This window comes from Orcinus orca, chromosome 3, assembly GCF_937001465.1.
Source record: "Orcinus orca chromosome 3, mOrcOrc1.1, whole genome shotgun sequence".
In the NCBI taxonomy this organism is placed as follows: Eukaryota; Metazoa; Chordata; class Mammalia; order Artiodactyla; family Delphinidae; genus Orcinus; species Orcinus orca.
Genome location: NC_064561.1, coordinates 73,704,211 through 73,727,849, shown reverse-complemented (window position 1 = coordinate 73,727,849; position 23,639 = coordinate 73,704,211). Strand labels below are relative to the sequence as shown.

The 23,639-nt window shown below is 40.0% G+C and overlaps 1 protein-coding gene across 1 annotated transcript; it reads right to left on the bottom strand.

The window, feature by feature from the left end:
• Positions 1-294: 294 nt before the first annotated feature.
• PPP2CA (protein phosphatase 2 catalytic subunit alpha) lies at positions 295-21,760 on the bottom strand. Its single transcript, XM_004282121.4, has 7 exons — positions 21,296-21,760; positions 8,447-8,656; positions 5,519-5,692; positions 4,851-4,940; positions 4,169-4,330; positions 2,806-2,924; positions 295-2,007 (listed from the first exon to the last, which is right to left on the bottom strand). Exons 1-7 carry the CDS (start codon positions 21,395-21,397, stop codon positions 1,935-1,937), a joined length of 930 nt encoding a protein of 309 aa, XP_004282169.1. The 5' UTR covers positions 21,398-21,760; the 3' UTR covers positions 295-1,934.
• Positions 21,761-23,639: the final 1,879 nt, after the last annotated feature.

Sequence of the window (23,639 nt, the reverse complement as noted above, 5' to 3'; positions counted from 1 at the left end):
CAATAACACACCAATTACAAGATACTCGTTCTTTTGGAGTCAATTTTGATCACAGGACCTGAAAAATCACTGCTTGGTATCAATAGATCAGTTGGAAACTGGATTATGTACTGCACATTAATAAACTATTTGTTCGGTCAGAAAGAAAACGCATAAACTGACAAAACAAAAAAGAGACAAAGGGACGTATTTCTTATGAAAGCATAAAAGAGTAAAATTGAAAGGGAGAAATGCGGAAAAACTAAGGGCTTTTGGACAATCAACTCCACGAGCTACCAAAAAAATAGAAAGTGGACCACTTAAAAAATATATATATTGTGTATGTATTTTCTTCAAGCATCTTAGAAAGAGAAATGCAAAAATTTCCTCATCAGTTCCAAGTTCAACACAGTACAAAGCAAAGAAACTTTTATTACTATACCCACACAATTAATGATTAAGTGTCTTGAAGTCTACCCTGGTAGCTTAAGACAATGAAGTATTAGTTTCCATAGAAAACCTGTTTTAACTTTCTAATCCTATTCAAAGAATAAAAGGGAGGGGAAAAACTCAGTATGTGCTTATCACCGCCACTTCATTTCAAATGCCATTTTTGTCCTTGGGTGAATGTACATAACACTAAGCCATGATCCAGCAACAGTTTTCTATTTGGTTTAACTAGTATCATTTAAAGAGCATAATACAGGATAATGCTTTAACAGCTATATCTTATCTGAGACAAATTTAACTTTAAGATCACGTGACAAGTAATGTACAAATATTCGTTAAGAACTTACCACTCTGTCAATCATCTTACAGTGTCCACATTACATAGCAATATTTATAACCAGAAACTGCAGTGACTGATAAGTAGATACATTATTTAGTTTGTTAACCTCTACCTGAAAACATGCTTTTTTCATTAAAAAACAAAACCCGAAAAACATAAATCTCGATTTATACGGTTTTACAATCAGGTCTTACTGAAGCAGCAGAGACTTCATTTCCTTTCTTGCAGACAATATGCAGGAAGAAGAACCCACAAAGAGCATGCTGGCAATCTGACATATTGTACTATCTGGACTACAAATAAGTCCTGAAATTCATTTGAAGAATGTCAAGGAGTTACGAGAGAGATTATGTAGTGGCCTTGATTTTTATTTTTCTTTACCTAGAATTCTACAAATTCTAAAATTTATCAATTGATGTATCTTTTAAATAAACAGCACCAGTCTTGCCCATTGATACAATTAAAATTTGACTTTCTCAGTTCTTAGTTCACAAGTTTATTATGAAAAACACTGCAGTGCTCTTGTGCAGTAACATCGTCTTACAGGAGGGAGGAAAAAAAACAGTTCTGTTCAAAACAACTCACCAGGATCTGACAGTAACAAAGAACAACATGAGGCTGAGATTTGAGAAGGGGAAAAAAACTGAGTGCAGACAAATCATACAATTAAATTAAACAGTATCCCTGAAAATAAACAAAACGATTTCAAAACTCACAAGTAGAGGGGAGGCCTTGGTACTTAATTTTAAAAATGTTCATTAAGCTCCAATGATTGTTTGCTGCTATTCTTATCTACAGTCATGCTGAGTAAAGCTATAGCTAAATGGAAGTTAAATTGTATTCACGAGGTGTTAATGTTTACATCTTATTATCTGCAGTCTCTCAGAGAAAGCAAAGTAACTACAAATAGCGCTATGCCAGAAACTGGTTTCTTGACCAACAATGTCGCTTCAGCATGCAATGAACTGGTTCATTCTAAAGTGGTCATGGCTGTTGATGACAAGAGGCTTTGTATTTTTATATGGCACATCTTTTTGGTCCGTGTGAAAACAAGTTTTTTGAATGTTAACTATTCTCTGACACTTTGTGGAGTTACTGTTGCTCTTCCCATTTCCGTTAGGTCAATATATGGTTCATGGCAATACTGTACAAGTTTAAAATTTCGTTACAGGAAGTAGTCTGGGGTACGACGAGTAACATGTGGCTCGCCTCTGCGAGGTGCTGGGTCAAACTGCAAGCTGAAAAACAAGACATATTTGTTGTTCATACTCCAAAGACATCAATGTACTGACAATTAAAATCAAGAATATTAGTCTTTGACTCTACACATTTTTTTAATAGTTTGTTTTTTTAAAAACTGAAGTATAATTGACTTACAGCACTGCTTTAGTTCCAAAAGTAAAACAGTGTTTTGAAATTTCTATACATTTCTATATATTAATTCTATACATTAATTCTATACAATTAATTCTATACATTTCTATACATTAATTATATGATCTAGATAAGTCTAGTTACCACCTGTCACCATACAGTTATTACAATATTACTATATTCCCCATGTTGTACATTTCATCCCCGTGCAGATTTTTACATTTTCCCCCCATCCAATAACTTAATGTATTAAGAGAACCCTAATCATGCATTTAATAAGGGTCTTCTGGCTGCACGCCTCCTCAAAGAACCAAGGCAACTTCAGCTAGAGGATATGCTTCTGTATATCTGTAGTTCCTTCTAAGACCATTTGAAAGAAGGATTCTACTAAATAAATAAAGTTTAAAGAGCCTAAGGTACTGTTATCTATTATCTCATCCTCAGGATATATTTTATTAACTCTACAATAAAAACATGGATTTAAAAGTTAAATCCCTAATAATTCATATTAGGATCTAGGTTTCTGTTGATGTGTTTCAAAGGAAACTTAAAAAAATCCAGTTGGAATCTGGATTTAGCATAAGCTCTTGAACTGTTCAACTTCACATTAAAACTAATATATTCAAGTAATGGTAACCAACGACTCAAGTGTATATACTTACAAAGAGTATTTTAGAGTATCATCAAGTTCCATGATTGCAGCTTGGTTACCGCAACGATAACAATAGTTTGGAGCACTGAAAATCGTTACTACATTTCGGTCATGGCACCAGTTATATCCCTACAAGGAAAAGAACAGAAAATAATCCCCTATTTTACTCCCTTATTTACACAACTAAATGTGACTTCTCTCAAGAGGGGAAAAAAATATCTCCCCTTCTGCCCAAAAGGCTTTTTAAAAAGTATTGCTTTGTTTCTGGATGATTCAATAATTTTCTGTTCTCCCAACAACTTTTTTTTTTCTTTTTGCTGTGCCGTGCAGCTTGTGGGATCTCAGATCTCAGTTCCCCGACCAGGGAATGAACCCAGGCCATGGCAGTGAAAGCACCGAATCCTAACCACTAGACCACCAGGGAACTCCTTCTGCCCAACTTAAAAAAGAACCAAACGTATTTATTTTTTCCCAAAAGTATAAAAGTTGTCTACTATAAAAAGAAAATCCCTAAAAAAAATCACCAATCAGAAAAGGATAAGCTACTTCTTATATACCTGACTTTCAGTAAATAACAGCATTTCTTCAGCCTCTCTTATTGCAGTAGCCATAAACATGATACAAGAATGAGTATATGGCCATTCCTTGTAGAGGCAGACACATACTCCTGGAGACCAGAACCTTATTAATTCTGTCCTCAGTCAGTACAGGTATTACCTGTACTGCCCAAGGTATAAAGGAGAGGCGCCTCTAGGAACTCCAGCCTCATTGTCTCAAAGCCCATCTGAACGCATGAGTTACTTTTCAAGTATTAATCACAAATTTCTTTCCCTATCTCTAGCAAAGTCAGACTTTATTGATAATCACAATACAGCTGTATTAATATTAATCTAAATAGGACCCTAATTTTATAAGTATGCTAATCAATGTCCTATGCTAAGAATTTAGCCCATTTCCCTTTAGCTTCTTCTTTCAAATCACCTGTAATCCTATCATCCAAAGGACCACTTAAACATTTTGGTGTATTTCTTCCCAAACTCTCTTCCATACATACACATGTTAAATACATGAAATAAAACTGAGACCATAAAATATTATTTTTCACTCTCCCCCATCTTACTTTCCCAGCCTTAAACCCCAAGCACTACTCAGTCATTAAGAATTCTCTGAAAACATTTTACCTATGAATTTCATTTGGATCAAAAGTTTGAGATTTTAATTCTAGTGTGCATCTACTGAAAAGGCTCAGGCTATAATGGCAAATTCATCAGAAGAATACATGGCACGTTCTCACTATATCATATAATTTAAAATTTCCTAAGATCTTCCTTCATTAAGTTTACTTAAAAATCAAATCAAAGAACAGAACATACCTCCATCACCAGCTGATGAGCTCTAGACACCAACGTGAGGCCATTGGCATGATTAAATGTCTCAGAAATATCTTGCCCAAAGGTGTAACCAGCTCCTCGAGGAGATATACCCCAACCTCCACGGTCATCTGGATCTGACCATAGCAAGTCACACATTGGACCCTAAAAAGCAAGTTATATTTTAGATTGCCTTTTGCAAAATTGGTTAATATGTGATCTGAGTAATTCACCAGAAGCAGCACCTACTACGTCACTTTTTGAATGGTGTTTGCTGAAAATGGTAAAAGGTTTTGCAGATAGAGTCAAATAAATAAACTACTTCCAGGTGTCTTTAAGAGGCAGAGCCTACATCAATGAGTCCCAATAGCAACAAGCCCTAACTAATTAATCTGCCTAGTGTATGCTAATTTCAATGTTAGGCAGTAGAGTTTAGTAACTAAGGCAGAAGCTCTTAAGACAACCAACACCTAGGTCCTAAACCCAGTCCCAGAGCTGTTGTGATCTTGGTAGGTTTCTTAACCTTAGCTTCTTAAGAATGGGGTCAACAACAGTGCTCATACCACATGATCATTTTTGAGAATTAAACAAGAAAATACATACAATGAACTAAGTTACAATTAAATATTTCCTCTCTCTAAAAAGTTTTTTGAAAAGATTTTATTACCAAAAATAAGGTCAATACCTCATGGGGAACTTCTTGTAGGCGATCAAGTGCTCTGATGTGATCCAGTGTATCTATGGATGGTGAGAGGCCACCATGTAGACAGAAGATCTGAAAAGAGTGGTTTACAACATTACCCTCATTTAAAATAAACTACAAACATTGTGGACTAAGCTGCAGGCTGTAGCCCACATCACTTGGCCCTGTTGGTGTTTCTGTGTTCTCCCAGAACCAGGCTTGTTTCTGCAGATCTTTCTTTCTTGCCTCCCACTCTAAACTATGGAATACACTCCCTTTCTTCCTGATAAACCATCCCTACTGCACCCAAACCCCAATCAGCTCTTCTAAGAAAACATTTCTCTGACCTTACCCTCCATCATAGACAATTATCTTCCTTCTCACAGAATTTTCTTGCAGTTTCTTCTGTGCACTGCTGCTCTACTGGGACCAGTAAATAGCTAATTACATCTCCCCGACATGTCCAGAAACAACCCAAAAGGATGGACGGGCTACATCTTCCATCCCCCTGTGGTCCCAACATATAGTTCAGTGCCCCTCACAAAGACTGCACTTCATAGAAGAATCCCAAAGGGATGTGAGGATGGAAAAACAAGTTACTGGCACCTAAATGTAAGAAAGCAGATTCTTGAAAATAATCACCAATGTAAGTTTCAAGAAGACCTACATACCTGCCCATCCACCAAGGCAGTGAGAGGAAGATAGTCAAAAAGATCTGTAAAATATTTCCAAACATTTGCATTTCCATACTTCCGTAAACACTCATCATAGAAACCATATACTTGTGTGATCTGTCTGCTCTCATGATTTCCTCGAAGAATGGTGATGCGTTCACGGTAACGAACCTGAAACAACAAATGTGAAATCATGAACGGCTGGCTCCTTCAAAAACCAAATAAAAATCCAGCAAACATTCTACAGGGAAACAGAATTCCAACTTTGCTGGAAAAAACATCCCACACCCCTACATCACACAAAAGTGAAATCACACCTACAGATCATTTATCCCATGGGGTATCTGCCAACCCCATTTCAACTAAAATCAAACTCTCACTACCACTAACTTTATCCCACGCATAGTCACCAGCTGCAAAACTCCATCCATGAGTTTTTTTTATTACATTACACAACCACCATTGCAATCCAGTTTTAGAACCGTTCCATTAACCCAAAAAGATCCCTCGTGCCTGTCTGCAATCACTCCCAACTCCCACTCTCAGCAACTACCGATACTTTGTCTCTTGAGATTTGCTTTCTCTAGAAATTTCATATAAATGGAATCAATACAATATGTAGTTTTTTTGTGTGTCTGGCTTCTTTCACTTAGCGGAATATTTTTTAGACTCATCTGTGAATGGATCAGTGGTTTGTCTCATTTTACTGCTCTGCACAGTATTCCATTGTATGGCTATACCATATATAGCCATATTTTGGTTTTTTATTCACCAGTAGACTGAACATTTGGATTGTCTGCAGTTTTGGGCTATTATGAATAATGTTCTTATGATCATACCACATATAAGAAGTTTCTGTACGCATATATGCTTTCATTTTTCTCGGAGAGATTCCTAAGTTTCTAATCTCTCCAACAAACTCACTAACATACGGTATTACTAGCCTTATTGATGAAAGCCATTCTAATGGGCCTGATTCTGACTTTAATTTGCATTTCCCTGATGACTAAGGTTTGAGCATCTTTTCATGTGCTTAATGACCATTCATATATCTTCTTGTGTGAAACATCTATTCAAATATTTTGTCCACTTAAAACTTATGTCTTATACGTTTTAAAAATATATATATGAATACAAGTACTTTTTTCTTAGTGATGTCTTCTGAAGAACAAAAAATCAATTTTTATGAAGTCCAATTTATCAGTTTTTTAATGGCTTGTGTTTTTGGTATCATATCTAAGACATCTTTGCCAAACCCAAGGTTACAAAGATTTTCTATGTTTTATTTTAGAAGTTTCACAGTTTTAGCACTCATATTTAGATCTATGACTGACGTTGATCCATTTGTAAGGTATGAGGTAGCTAAGTTCATTGTTTGCATATGGATGCCCAACTGTTCCAGCACTATTTGCTTAAGTTTCCTTTCCCCTGTATTAAGTCTGCTAGGGCTACCATACGAGGTACCACAGAATGGAAGGCTTAAAGAACAGAAATTTATTTCCTCACAGTTCTAGAGGCTAGAAGTCCAAGATCAAGATCAAGGTGTCAGCAGGGTTGGTTCCTTCTGAAGGCCTCTCTTCTTTGGCTAGATAACGGCCATCTTCTCCATGTGTCTTCTCATCTTCCCTCTGTATGTGTCCTAATCTCTTCTTATAAGGACACCAGTCATATTGGATTAGGGGTCACCTGTATGACCTCATTTTACCTTAATTACCTCTTTAAAGGCCCTACCTCCAATACAGTCACATTCTGAGGTACTGGGAGTTAGGACTGCAACATATGAATTTGGGGAAGGGGTGGTGGTGGCACAATTCAGCGCATAACACAAACGTGAACTCTTAAAGGTAGCATATTTATTCCTCCTCTGAGCACTGGGATTCATCCTGGGCTTTAAGTGCAGGTTAGCTTGCAAGGCTGCTTTCATGGCATCTAGAGTCACTGCAGAAACTTTCCATCATTTAATTCAACTCCTTCAATTTACAGATGCAGAACATAATGACCTCCAAAAATGTTTTGTAGCACTTTACATGATTCAGACCTGTAGCTTCATGAACACTTACACTTTGTTAATTGCCTAAACTTCAGCTCTTGCCAAAACCACATCTCACTGCTTCTCCAGTACTAGAAGACGCTGGCAGCCATCTTACCATTCTACATATTCTTTAAAATAAAATCATCTCCCCAAAAGTAAAGTCAAATAATTTCTTTTAAGGGAGAAAGGTCATCTCAAAAAAGCTTTTTACCATTTTGTGTTTCACCTTCAGACCTCTGTATATTTCCCAAAGCTACAACTGGTATAAAACAACATGCTTTCTTTAATTATCATTTCTATTGTTCTAGATTATGTCATGTTTAATGGCTGCAAACTATTCCATTGAGGTAAGCCATAATTTAGAAATTCACTTACCATTAGATATTTATATCAATTCTTTCTGACATTTAAGATGCTACAATTTATGTTTTCATGTAAGTAAAGCTCTTTTCCTCTTAAACTTCTTCCTCTGTACAATTTTAATTATATGATTACTGTGTCAACGGATATAAACATGCCAATATTTGAAATATTTTGCTCCTTTAGAATATTTCAAAAATACCTAGAAAGGTAATTATATTACCTCTCATATCCCAAACTACTGAACTAAAATTTCTATTTAATCAGCCTTCTAGCATTTTTAAATCATGAGGCATTTTCTTCCTTAGAAAATAACCTTCTTGTTTTTATTCTGTACCATTCCCTCATTCAGAATGAAGATAGACCTATGATTTATTAAGTCCCAAACCTGAATATCTAAATTCCTAAATGTGGGGATTTATTCTAAAAGCTATCACGCAGATGGAGAAAACCACAAATCACTGGGTAAAAAAGGACATTCAAGAGGACTGCCATACCCAGTTCAAAATGCTCAAACATAAAATTGAAATTACCTTAAGAGCTACAAGCAGAGTAACTGTTTCAACTGAGTAATATCCTCTGTCAACATAATCTCCCATAAACAAGTAATTTGTATCTGGTGATTTGCCACCAATTCTAAACAGTTCCATGAGATCATGAAATTGCCCATGCACATCTCCACAGACAGTGACTGGACATCGAACTTCTTGCACATTGGATTCTTTTGTCAGAATTTCTTTAGCCTACAGATAGAGAAAAATAAACCAAGACATTTCACATTAAAAAACATTAACAAAGATATGTTTACTTACACATAAGGTATGTTTAAGTTACCCTTAATATAGCTTTAAAGGGCAGACTCAGCATAAGATGAAACTGCAGACAATTACGATCCCATTAAAATAAGGGGGCAAGACATGCCTGGAACCTATCCACCAGCTATCTCACCTCTGATACCTAGAAAAAAAAAATGTATCAAGATACATAGTCCCATTCCTCTCATCAGTATCATGAGTTTTAGATCTATCAGTTGCCATCTAAGTGCTAAAGAGATCATGATTAGCAGCCATATACAATCAATGAAAATGGAGCAAGACACTCAGGTACCTAGTTCCTGAGCTTTAGAGTTCTAACTACAATGCACTCTAGGATTCCAGGCTACGAGGAGAGGTTTCTTAGTCCTACTTTAAAAAAAAGACTTTTGGAAGACATTAAAATTTTGTCTGTATATTGGGTTTTTTATCCTCTTTATATCAAAACATAAACTTCTTATTTTACAACTGTGACTATTCAATATACATGGTTTTTATGCTGCTTTCAGAAAACCGTTTGGCATCCTATGCATTCCCCCATGTAACCACAAATTCAAACATCACTTTTAAGAGCAACATAATATTCCACTCAGTAGAAACTCTTTTATTCATTTCAACACACATTTATTGATCATTTATTGTATGCCAAAAACTGTGAAGAGAACCGGGAGATAATCATTCATTTGCTCAACCATGAGTGATACTCTGTGCCAGGCCCTGTGCTAGCCCCTGGAGGTATAGTGAACAAGATAAAGATAGATCATTCCCACACCAGGGCTGGGGAGGGGGTATAGGGGAACGACCACAAACAAGTAATCAAGTAACAAAGTACAGACTGTATTAAGTGCCATGGAAGAAAGGGAGAGAGTAACTGGTGGAGGCCACTTTTTAAGATATCACAACAAACAAGACAGCCCATAAACACACACAGTGGAGCAGGAGAGGCAGACAATAAATAAAAGATCATTACAAAAGAAAGGGCCAAGTGCTAAGACATGCTAGAGTAAGCAGCAGTGTTCCGGGCTCACAAAAACTGAGAGCTATGAAAACTGCCTGAGGTGCAAATAATGGGCGGGAGGTACAGAAATAGGATGGGAATAGGAAACTGGAGGACATCAAACAGCGGCAGATGCAATCATGCGTATAAAGTCCAAGGAGTTAAGCAGAAAAGGTTAACATGGCTAAAGCATAGCACGCAAGAGTAGAGAAGAGAGCAGACTGGGGTGGGGTCAGGTTGACAAACTACCCTGGTTTTTAGCACCGATAGTCCTGCTTCCCAGGAAACGCCTCAGTTGTACCCAGGCAAATCATGATGACAGTTGGTCACCCAGCTAGGAAATGTAGGAGGAGAATGGAGCATGGATATGGACTGAAAACAAGTCTAATCAAAGTAGTATTAAAACAAAGATCCACTGGCAGAAAATCTGATTAGTGAATTAAGGATTTCAGAGGTAGGGCTGTGGATATGGATATCTGAGGTGTAGTAGAGCTTAAAGGCCACCCACCAGTATTCAGGGACCAACCCACCGACAAGTCTTGCCTAGTCTCCTTCCAAAACATCTCAATCCATATGCTTCTATCTTTTTTGCCAATATCCTGGTCCAAGACACCATCAACTAACCTGGATTACTGTGCTAGCCTCCACAAAAAACTCCCTGTTTCTAGTCTTCCTGCCTCCAATTTAATTTCCATGCAACAATCAAAGTGACAGTTTAAAAAATTATCACCAGATTCATTTTATCCACCATTGTCTACACAGCACCTCGCTAGAACAATGCCCCACGCGCTTAATATATATTTTGAGGGAATCAAGAACTTAAACTGAGACAGGTCATCTTTAGGGAGAGCCATGGATGTCTGCCAGGACAACAGCATAAGTACAAACCTGGAAAGTGGTACCAAGTTCTCTGGAGAATGAAGAAATAGCAGGTAATAACCGTAAGGAAAAATGTCCAGGTATCTAGGTAGAGGACAGAAGCCTGAAAAACACAGGGAATTTTATCCTCAAATAGAAGGATGCAGAACCCATCCACCTGGGAGGGCTACTAGAGAAGGTACAAGACTTCCTCAGGGAGAGTCAGTTAAGCCAAGAAGGTAGAAGTAATTTGTTCTGAGAATGGGTTTAAAGTGTTTTACTTCAGGGGACTTCCCTGGTGGCGCAGTGGGTAAGACTCTGCGCTCCCAATGCATGGGGTCTGGGTTCGATCCCTGGTCAGGGAACTAGATCCCACGTGTGTGCTGCAAATAAAGTGTTTTACTTCATATACCCAATCAACATTTATTGAGCATCTTCTATTTGGGATCAGCAGTATGGAATGGTGTCCCAGAATGTACAGTGGGAGGCTGGGTCAAGGGAAAGCAACACACTGCAATATGCAGGTGAAAATATCATAAGAGAATTGTTGCTAATGAGCCATTGCTCATTACATTTTGAGTGACAACCAAGGATGTCAAGGACTGGTTTTAAGGTAGTGGTATGCAACCTTAGCGGCACATTAAAAAATGACCTGGGAAGCTCTTTAAAAATATCCAGATGCCCAAACTACTCCTCTCCCAATTAAGTCAGAATCTTTGTCTGTGGGATCCAAGCGTCAATAATTTTTTTAAGTCTCCCCTCCCTACCCTACACTAGTGCTTTCTTAGGTGCTGCCAAGTTTAAGAACCACTATTTTCAAGTCTCCAAACATTTTGGGAAGCCTATTTCAGGACATTTACCAACCATTGACATCACAAAGTTAGTTATTAATTTCATCTAACATTTTTAAATTTAGAAAAAATTTCCACTGTGTTTCAAAAAGAGATATTTCTTAAGAAATACATATAATCCATCTCTCTACAGTAATTCCAACTTCCCAATTTATTATTACTAAAAAGTGGAAGTTCACTAGGCATATTCCATTACTAAACCTGTTTGGAATTAATACCAGGACTGATGTTTTCAGCACCTAGTGCATACTAATGAAAACAGCTATGAATGAAATGATAGGTCCTACTTAAAAGAAATTTGCAGGACTCCCCTGGTGGCTCAGTGGTTAAGAATCCACCTGTCAATACAGGGGACACGGGTTCGAGCTCTGGTCCAGGAAGATCCCACATGCCGTGGAGCAACTAAGCCCGTGCTCCACAACGAGAAGCCCCCGCAATGAGAAGCCCACGCACCGCAACCAAGAGTAGCCCCTGCTCGCCACAACTAGAGAGAGCCCGCACGTAGCAACAAAGACCCAACACAGCCAAAAGTAAAAATAAAATAAATAAGTTTATTAAAAAAATTTTTTTTAAAAAACGTACTTTTGGGGGTTTTGTCTCAACTTATCAGCTCTCAGATGATCACTACACAAAATACACTAGTCCCAGAACACCACAACAAAGAAGACTGTAGACGTCCTTATTAAAGATTATTCTAGTCAGGAAAACTAATCATAGCATAGCTTCTCTCAGACATCTCTTTTTCTATCACAGGAGTCAGGCCTTATAAATCCCAGAAGCACCTAATAGAACCCCCCTCTATGGGTCACCCAATGGGACCTCTAATGAGTCACCTTTAGTTCCTCCAGGCCTTCACCAACCATCAGTTTCAAAAACAGCTATACAACTTCAAATCTCTGGTTTAATACTCAAAGTAAATGGTACAACCAGACTCTCAAGGTAACTTAGTTAATATTAGAGACTAAAAAATTTTTAATAACTACCTTTTCACTCTCTGGTATTCTGACTCCCATAATTTAAAGCCTCATGTCACCTGAACCATGCAGAGAAGCAAAAGTAACACACACACCTCAAACTTTTGTTTCCCCTAAAACATTTTTCAGGGACTTCAAATGTCTCAGCTAATATAATTCATATTTGAAAAAAGAATTAAGATCAAGTTTTAAGAAACAGTGTAACTAGCACCATACTGATTTATTTATTGGAACCCTACTGAAATTCAGTCAAATGATACAGACTGAAATGAATGAATTCAAGGGAAGAACCTTCCTAGAACAAGGTTAAAACTGGAACAAGCAATTCCATTAATGAGAGCTTATCACAAGTAACTGTGGAAAGTTAAAAATTTTTACACCTTCCTGAAATTTAAAAATTTAGATTCACCCAAAGACCAGCAACCTTCAGGAGCATTAATTTATTATAAACATCCTCTCAGCATTCTGAGTTCGGAGTCAGAAATCTCACTCTATTTTCAACCTCCTATAAAAACATCAGGTAATAAGGCCAATGACCTGTAGACTTAAGTAAGTCTTAGATATGGACCATACCTAACCACCATAATAACATGAAATTACAAACAAATCAGATTTAAAACAGACCAAAAGACCAACAGATCATCCAATCCAAGATTTTTCAAGGAAGACAAGTAAAAGGAAAAAACATGAACCAACAACAGATTTACCAACCACTTATATGTATCTATTAATTTCCTTAAGGATATACAACATTGATATCATTCCTACATAACTTACGCAGTAGAAAAAGCCACGCAATGCATTTTTAATTATTAAAAGAAAAACAAAACGTATTTATGCATTTTTATTAAATCAAGGAACAATTTTAAAATACAAAATGATTACAAGGTAAAAATTCTTTGTGTAAAATGACTGGAAAACAATAAAGTCTTAACAGATTCTTTATTTCAGCGGTGAGACTGTAAGAATGCTTTCTCAATTCTGCCACACCAGCAAAAACTATTCTTATTTCTTTGTATTCCCTTACAGTTTACAACTGGTCAACATCTCATTCTGTGTCCTAAATTTTCATATTCACTGACCCAATTTCCTACAGCATTACAGTGATCATTGTAAACCACTATATAATATGCTCCTGAACAGATCTACACATGTATTACTGTTTATTTGAATTATTTTCTTTCAGGAAAATTTCAATTGTGGGCTTACAGAGCAAAACAATATTAACAATTTTTGTTGCCTATGTACCACTGGACCTATGCCTAACTTGTGCAGTAATAAATGTAAGACTGTATCCATTCTCAGCTATTTCAGATATAAAGTGTTATCTTCTAATTTAACTGGAACTTTTAATTTCAGGGTTTGAACTTTTTATTCCATGTTTATACAGTAACAGTTATTTCTCCTCTTGTACAACGTGTCCACACACATTCTTTGAGTATTCATAGGGAGCCAAATGTTCTTAGATATTTTTCTATTAAAAATCTGATTACTAATTATAATGTTCATTAGAAATCTAGTTAAGTAAATTTAACATTTCATACTCTAATCCCAGTTGAATACATCTTCTACCAATAGAGCCATAAAGACATAAGAGAAGAGAAACAAAAAACAAAAAAAGCAATAATTAATCTTTGAATTTTACTTCTCAGTTCAAGTAAAAACTGAAGACATTTGAAAACTTTTTTAAAAAGCAAAATAATTGGGACTTCCCTGGCAGTCCAGGAGTTAAGACTCCGTGCTTCCACTTCAGGGGGCACAGGTTCGATCCCTGGTCAGGGAACTAAGATCCCACATGCCGCATGGCACAGCCAAAAAATATAAAATACCTGTAGGGTCAAGCAACCATGACACACATCCTGATCAGGCATGGAAAATAAAAAGCAAAATAATTAAATTTGCAAGCAAGAATCAAGCTTTTCAATATCCTAAGAGAATTTCATTTTGCTTCATACTGCTTTTATGAATCAATGGTAGGTTTCTTTGATTTTCATAAATGTGGAAAAAAAATTTAAGGTTCATGATAAATTAGTGTATGTGGCTAGATTTTTATTTTGGTGTGATACATAGGGTAGGACATATTACTAGCCCTGGAAGCAAATGAATCTTTAGTTAATTGTCTTCAACTATCAAATCTTTCTTCATACCACTTGTCTTTCATTAATTATACTGATCAGATGCCTCTAATATTTTATGAAATATTTGTCTTCTTTGATTAAAATCTGTATGATTATAATACTTTCAAAGTATCATAACCCTCCACATAATGTTCTGCAAACAAGTATCTACTATTTGGTTTAGGGCCTAATGGAAAGAAAAGGTCAGGGATGAGGGATAATTCTAAATTTATATTAAGAGAAAATATGTAAGGTGATGTTTTCCCATCTGCTTCTGTAAAACAACCATCTTCACCTCTGACCAAAATGAATGACTGCTTTCTTTAAAGCTGCGTGTCTCACGTGCAACAGACTGGCCTCCATCTTTACTAACGAACATACCCATGTGCATGAATTAAACAGTCTCAATCATTCCTGCATAGGGAAAAAATGTTAATCTACTGAACTGAGAAATGTTGCTATATACACAGTTGTTTAAAAATTTTCACCATTACAATCCATGTTGAATGAGATTCAACCACTCTGGGTCTCAGTCTCCTCCCTCATCTGTGAAAGGTGACTTGGCCTAGAGGATCTTTGAGGTTTTTTCCATTACTAAAATTCTACACATCCTAAAGCACTTCACTTCTTAAGCCTTTTTAATGAAAATCAAAGCCACTCAACAGAGATAGCAGGCATTACTGCTAGTTTACAGATGATGGGTACCAGAGAAAGACAATTAACTTGATCACCACTAGCACAAAAATTCTAAAATCTTTCCTATCTGGAGTTTACTACAAGTTCAACCTCCTGACTAATCCAAAACCCTGCTACTAGAGCAAAACAACTAACAGATCCCTACAATTATACTATTTAGACAAAGCTCAACAAATAGTGAAAATAGTACATATAAAGGAAGCATAATAAATTTTGCTTGAATGGACTTCCCTGGTGGCGCAGTGATTAAGAACCTGCCTGCCAAAGCAGGGGACATGGGGTCAAGCCCTGGTCTGGGAAGATCCCACATGCCACGGAGCAACTAAGCCCATGTGCCACAACTACCGAGCCTGTGCTCTAGAGCCCGCGAGCCACAACTACTGAAGCCCATGTGCCTAGAGCCCATGCTCCACAACAAGAGAAGCCACCGCAATGAGAAGCCCGTGACCCGCAACGAGAAGCCCGCACACCGCAACGAAGAGTAGCCCCTGCTCGCCGCAACTAGAGAAAGCCCGTGCGCAGCAACGAAGACCCAACACAGCCAAAGAGAAATAAATAAAAAATAAATTTAGGGCTTCCCTGGTGGCACAGTGGTTGAGAGTCCACCTGCCGATGCAGGGGACACGGGTTCGTGCCCCGGTCCGGGAAGATCCCACATGCCGTGGAGCGGCTGGGCCCGTGAGCCATGGCCGCTGAGCCTGCGCGTCCAGAGCCTGTGCTCCGCAATGGGAGAGGCCACAACAGTGAGAAGCCCGCGTACTGCAAAAATAAATAAATTTATATATATAAAAAATTTTTGGTTGAATGTATTCCAAAAACAAATGCACACTGTCACAGTTAATAATAATACTGACACTCCATAACCTGTGTGTGAACTACACTTTGCATGACTATCTAGGTAATGTTTGTCTTCCAGGTGCACTCTAGAACAAAGGTTCTCAACCTTCTTTCAGGCCCCTCAACAACAGAAAGGTAAAAATTCCCATTGGTGGTAGTAACTAAATGACTAAGGCAGAGGTGGGAACAGGGTGTGCCAGAGTGACTGGCCAGCTGGTCATGTACAGTTTAGAAAACACCCAGATGCAGATACATACGTCTCTGTCACTGCTTTGTCTATCCATTCCAAACCACAATACCAATATATCAGTGGCAATAGCAACCTTGTATTGTGAAGAAATTAAGCTGTTAATCCCAGACTGCTCTTCACATTTTCAGACCCCACCCCCACCCCCAGCCATTTACTGGCAACCAGACCTCTCTCTGTCAGCCTCTTCTACAACTTCTGCTCCAGAAGCTGAAAGAAAACCTATTTTAAACAACAAACAAAATCTTTCCCCTTCCCAGTTCTAGTCCATTTCAGATCTCACTTGTGTAGGAGACGGCAGGTTGAGGGTTTTTTCAGAAAAGGATGGTAATGTGAAATGGGTAAGGAAAAAGGTGAAAATAAGAGAAACAGGTCAAAGTATAAAGAAAATGGTAAGGGGTGGGGGGTGGTTCTATGCCTCACATAACTTTTCCTACCTCTCCTCAGCGCCCTCAAAAAAGACCCCTCTCTGGGACTTCTCTGGTGGCGCAGTGGTTAAGAATTCACCTGCCACTGCAGGGGACACAAGTTCGAGCCCTGGTCTGGGAAGATCCCACATGCCGCGGAGTAACTAAGCCTGTGAGTGCGCCACAACTACTGAAGCCCGCGCGTCCAAAGCCCATGCTCTGCAACAAGAGAAGCCACCGCAATGAGCAGCCCGCGCACCACAACAAAGAGTAGCCCCCACTCGCCGCAACTAGAGAAAGCCCACGTGTAGCAGCAAAGGCCCAACGCAGCCAAAAATAAATAAATAAATTTACAAAAACAAAGAAACAAAAAACACCAACCCTCTCTACCATGCGTCAACCCAAACCCAATGTCTCCTGGTTTTCCTAGCTTATCTCCTCCAAACTAAACAAGCAATACTCCACAGGTAACTGACAAACCTGACTTACAATGAGATAGGGAAAAAAAGAACACCAAACTACTGTTAACTCAAATGCTGTCCCAGTGCCCATCATTCTTTCTATAGCATGAGTTTCACCTTAGTCCTACTGCCCATATTTGCAGACACAGAACTCTTGGCTCTGATAGAGAAAACAAAGGCAGAATGGGACAGGGGGTGGGGGGAACTTGTGTGTCTGAAGAGAAGAACTGTTCACCTTTTTGGTGTTTCCTCATTAAGTCAACTCAAAACCAACTGCACTACCGCTTCATGCCTGGGAGATCACAGAATACACACAGGCAAACAGCCTTGACTGTGGAAGCTATGAGGATAAAAAGAAAGGCATTTTAACAAGCTTAATGAAAAATTTAAATATCAGTTACATTTTATTAGAGTATTTTAGAGCTTGGTCTCTGGATCATGATTTACACTATCTGAGAATACATAGAAAATTATCTGGGGTTTTCATCTCACTAATCTTATCTGCGAGGCAAATGCAGTTAGCCACGTCCAAATTGAAAAATAATTACTGTTTCCTCCTCCAGGAGAGAGTGGGACAACAGTATGTGACATGAATAGGAAGCTTTAAAGAACAAAAATTATGCTTTCTTTTACAGAGCTGTTAATTCTACAATTCAGTCTGGCCCCAATTCATCTGTGTCTTCATTATTAACACTACCTCAGAAAAGAGAAGGGGGCTGTGAAGCAAGACTAAAACATTGGGCTTACAAACCATAAACCTAGGCAATCTCAATTTAACCCCTGTAGTCAAGTCACTTTATCTTTCTGAGCTGTGGTTTCCATCTCTAACTGAGGATAACTGTCTCATAAACCTGTTAAGAGAACTGTGTATGTGAAAGTATGATGACAACAATATTCTGTATCATGCTCCCCCCACAACTGCTTGTTCTCAATATTCAAATTACCTTTATGGAAATAAGCCAAACCACCTTTTAAATTAAACACACATACAGACTCACAAAAATATATTACCCATTTCATATAGGAATTTAACCTTGGCCAAGTACTTGCAGGTCATCCAACTAGCAGGAAGACTCATGCTGCATTTTATTTATAGTGCTTGTACAGCAATGGAAAACAGCATACCTAGGCAAAGAACTCCTTTGGAAAAAAAACCTGGCTATCAAACAACATTCTCCACAAGTTTGGTAAGACAAGAAAGCACAAAGCCAAAAATCATACCTAAATGAAACCACTGCTGAACATAACAAAAGACTGTTTACTATAGTTAAAGCAAAAGCAAGCTGATACTATTTACTTCTTCCAATAGGTAGATGGAAACATACCAGTCCAGTTATACAGGTGTAGTAAATGACTACAGACCTGTGACTATAGGCAAAACTGCTTCACTCACAGCAAATTTTTAAACAACCAACAAATTATGATCCCCAAAATGACAAGGTATATCCCACACACAACAACCCTGTCTTTGATATAGACTTTCATCACATCTTGGGGGGAAAAAAGCTTAACTAATTAATAACATAAAAACCATATTCACCCTTGTCTATAAACACACTTTCCTTCTTATAATCAAAAAATAATCAACTATTATCAAATAGCTATCTCCACCAAGTATCATTTCTTTAAAAGGAACAAAAGAAAGAAAAAAAACCTATTATACTAATGAGAACTTTTGCTTCACTAAAAAGATTTGTACAAAAGATGTTTCAAGTCATGCACCCTATCTTATCCCATAAACCTAAAGAGCTGCCTTCAAATTAACTTAGTCTGGAAGGTTAATAATGCTCCAAAAGTTGGAATACTTACAAGTTAAAAAGTTTGAAGGTTGTGTGATAGCCCCCCAAAAGGATTCATGTTTTAGAAATCTAGCTTCAAATATTTTCTCCCTTTTTTTGGCTCTAAGAATTAAAATCTTGACACAGTAGATGAGCAAGGGAGATTTAAGCATAAATTGATTAACCTCACTACATCTCAGTTTTACAAACAGGTGGCAAACAACGACCATTTACCAGATGGATCAAGCTTCAGCCACCCCACTGTAACTCCAGTATTATCTTCTATTGTCTCCAACACAAACCCTCTACTTGTGTTCCATCTACTACTGACTTCCAACTAGATTCAAGCTCCTTGAGAATAAGCATGATTATTTTTCATTGCTTTTCATTCATCTCATAAAAGTAAGCAATCTTGGATATCCAGTAAGCATTCAATATTTAAACACAGAGTACTAATTTAAAATGGAACTGTATAATCTAAGATTAGAAGGAAACTTGGAACATCTATTTTAATTTTAGTTTATAGACAGGAAAATGTGGACCAAGTGAAGTGGTTGCCTCAAGGTCAATCACAATTAGTTAGTGGCAGAAAGAGGACTAGTGTCCCGTTCTAACTCACAGTCCAGTGGTCTTCCAATTACATCACTGCTCTCTTGCAATGTTTTCTACACAAATGACTAGTCATCTAGCCAACTACTGACTCAAAGTCTTATACAGAGTAAAAACTCAACCTTAAAAGTCATTAAAATCATCACTTATAGTACCTAGAAACTAAGACCTAACACTATACATTAAATAATTTTTAAAAGCCTATTTCTAAACCTTTAAAACAAATATTATCCTCATTTGATGGAAGCAAATTAAGGATCAAGAAGCAACAAAAGACTACAATGCTACCATTAAAATTCAGCTCCAAGAGATTATGTGCCACCTCATCAACTAATAGGTGAGTTTTGTCGAAGCATGGGATAAATAAATCTGAGTTAGACTCACTTAAATTGCAATTATTCACAGAATAGTTTCTGAAAATGCCGGTTTTAGGGGCATATACATCAAACTCATGAACATAATTTTCACATCAAGCCACAAACAAGTCAGCATAATTGCTTTCTAATAACTCTTCACTAATACAAAATGCTAATATGATATTCCACAATTCTGTGGAACTAAAAAGAAATGCTGCAAAGTTAATTTTGAAAAGGTAAATTGAAACATTCACGGTGGAGCTCATCATTTTGTCTACTTAGGAAACTGAATTATAAGACAAACCCAACAGGCTATCTGTTTCCCCAACTCCTTGGAAAAAACAAATCAGAAATAGGTAATTTAAAACGGCCTTACTAAAATAGACTACAACATTCCATTTTCAACACCTGTGAGATAAATTATTTAAACACTAAGCACAATATCTGGGATACTGTAAAACCTCAATCGACAGCTATTCTTATCATTACTACCACTATTTAAAGTCACAAATATAAAAACAACTTTTCCAAGGAAAAGCCAGGATACAAAATTTGCTCTTACAGTTTGTTGCTCGTTTTAAAAAGAAATGGCAAAATGCCAAGTACGTTAGACTTAGAGAAGCGTTTCACACTACCCAATTTGAGTCGGCATATAAATCATAAACCGACACTTGATTTCCAATCCCAAAGCTCCTTATGTAGTATGACTCACCAAATTCTCCATTCTTCCGACTATGAAAAATAAGTTATACTCCTCCCTATGACTACCACCATGACATTCGTAGAAACTAGGTTAGAAATTGATTTTAACATTCTTTAAAAACACGCTTCAAATAAGTCTCTGGAAAAGATATCTCGGTGAATTTAACACAAACCACCCAAGATAGTGCTAAAGCTGTGTGACCTTTAGAGAGGTCCTAGATCTGGTCTACAAGGGCCGTTCGGGGAGCTTCTGGACAGCTTTGGACCTAACAATTAGGTCTGAGTACAAGTAAAAAGCCTCTTACTCACCTGAGTCCCAGGCCCCACTCCCAGGCCATAGAACTCAAGTTCTCTTACCCACATCTCAAAACCGTCCCCAACCCTGACCCACAGGGTCTCCGCTCCCCACAGCCACCTCACCCCGCGCCAAGACCGCGAAGCTCTGAAGCCCCGGAGTTGGGGCAACGGCGCCATTTTAGGCGGCGGTGGTAACGACAACCAATCCCTGCGCGGGAGGCAGAGGGCGCCGGGTCGCCCGGGAGCCGCCGCCGGGCCGCGCCGGGCGCCGGTCTGGGAGGCTCGGGGGGCCGGGGCCTCCGCCATGTTGCACCCTCCCCATGGCCGCCTTCTTCTTTGCGGGCTCGGCCCGCCGCAGCTTCCGCATCCGACGTGCAGCTCACCTTCTCGCAGAGGCTCTTGACCTGGGACTCGGAGAGCTGCTTGCACTCGTTCAGCTGCTCGACCCACTGGTCCAGCTCCTTGGTGAACACCTTCTCGTCCATGATGCCACCCGCCCGAAACGGCTGCCGCTCCGCGCTCCTCCCGCGCCGCCGCCCGCACACGGGCCACACACACACGCCGCCGCCGGTTCCCGGGGTACTTGTGCGGATACTGGCGATTGCTCGGCACTAGCGCTGGCCCGCTGGCTCGCCCCTCCGTACTCGGCCACCGGCCGCGGCCGTCCTCCGCTCACTCTAGCCCCAAAGCTCTGCTCTCTGTAATGGCGGCCGCCGGCGTGGTGACGTCACGCCCGGCGTCAGGAGGCGGCGGGGTAGATGGGCCGGGACCAGAGCTGCGCAACTGCAGCGCCAGCCCGGATCAGCCGCCAGACTGGAGTGCTAGGGACCGAGGCGCAGGCGCAACGTAGCAGGCTGGTAACAGACACCTTAGCCTTCAGGGCGTTGTCCTCCAGAAGGGAGAGGCCGAGGGGGAAGGGAAGACCGAGACCGAGCAGGGGCCAGGCTTGCAGCTGGGAAGTAGGCTAATCCCAGAGCAGTACGTCCTGCGCAGCTGAGGCGCGGACGTGGCGCAGGCGCAGTCGGGGTGGGAGGGTGGCTCCTTGCTGCTGGAGACTTTTTCTCTAAGGCGATACGCTTCGGCTCTTCACGTGGCGACTGAAATCAAATCACGGAAATTAGAAATGCGACCCCATGCCTCCTCTGTGATACAACACTGGAATTGCGTGGGATTCCTGCATCTTGGGGGCAAGAACGGGCGCCGAGTGGTAGCCTGGTTGGAGTGGCCACCTTCGCCTCCGGGCGCGGCCGGCACCTTGTAATTAGGTCACTCGTAGGCGGAGGAGGGTGTACCTGTCGGGGGAGGGCCGCGCAGTGCACCTGACTCCTCCGGCACACACCTGTCCCCAGGCCTAGATGTCTCTTCCGGCGCGATGGCTGGGGCCTCGTAGCTCTCCTGGCTTCCGCACGCCCTGCGCAGCCTCACCCCTTGTACCCAAGGTGTGCGCCTTCCTCCTACTCCGGTTCCTCCTGGGGAGAAACGCTTTCCTCCCCCAACCCCTGCCCACTCGGGCCTACTTTCTCAAGGGAAGGCCGCAAGGAGATAGATGCACCCGTCCTGCCCGGGACCCGGTCGTGTTAGAAGCGGCAGTGGTCCGCGCTTTAAATAAAGCTCGGATACCCCAGGATCGGACCTCTGTCTGGCTGTGAATCTCTTTGAGATTTGTGAACTGTTTTCACATTTCGTCGTCCTTCCCTTCACAGAAATATTTGGCTCCGTAGAGTGCCAACTATGTGCTAGATCCACGACTAGGAGACAGAAGGGTCATCCAAACAGACACGGTACCCTACCCTGGTGGAGCTTGTATTCTCCCAACGGTACTTCCTAGGATGGTCTGCGGATATGTAGGCAGAAGAGCGATTATGATGTCCACAGGACCTGAGAGATAGAAGCTTTACAAAAGACATTAAACCTTAAAGGGCAAGGCAAGAGGTGAACCTGGTCCCTGTCTTCTAGACTCCTTACCCGCAATAGCAGCCAACCCAACTACTCAGTAGTGTGCTGGAGGAGAGCTCTCACTCTGCAGCCTTGACCACATCATCCTGACCAACAGGCTGAAGAAGGCCCTGAGGCCAGAATAAGCCAATGGTGGGACTGAAAATTCTCCTTCATCCAAGACAACCTGCTTGACGAGGCTGACTGGCGTGGTCTACCCGGGCTGGAAATTGCAATTCCACTTTCTCAATTTCTGACTATGTTTTGCAGTTAACGTCCCCAAACACAGAGGAATAAGAGTTAAGACTATGTGGAATGAATGAGGAAGAAAATCATCACTTGGTGCCCGTCATTATAGAGCTATGCCCAGGGCTTCCCTGGTGGCGCAGTGGTTGAGAGTCCGCCTGCCGATGCAGGGGACACGGGTTCGTGCCCCGGTCCGGGAGGATCCCACGTGCCGCGGAGCGGCTGGGCCCATGAACCATGGCCGCCGGGCCTGCGCGTCTGGAGCCTGTGCTCCGCAATGGGAGAAGCCACGGCAGTGAGAGGCCCGCGTACCGCAAAAAAAAAACCAAAAACAAATAAAGCTATGCCCAGTGTGCTATCTTATTCACCATTGCCCTGTACCTGTGAGAAGTGGTCCTTTCTCATCAGGCAAGAAGCAGACAGGCACTCAGAAAAGAGAAGGGAGTTGCCCAAGGTAGTAGTCAGGATTTAAAACTTCATACTCGCAAGTGCAAGGTCTCAGCCATACTCACACAACTGACCTCAAAGGACTGAAATATGGAGTAG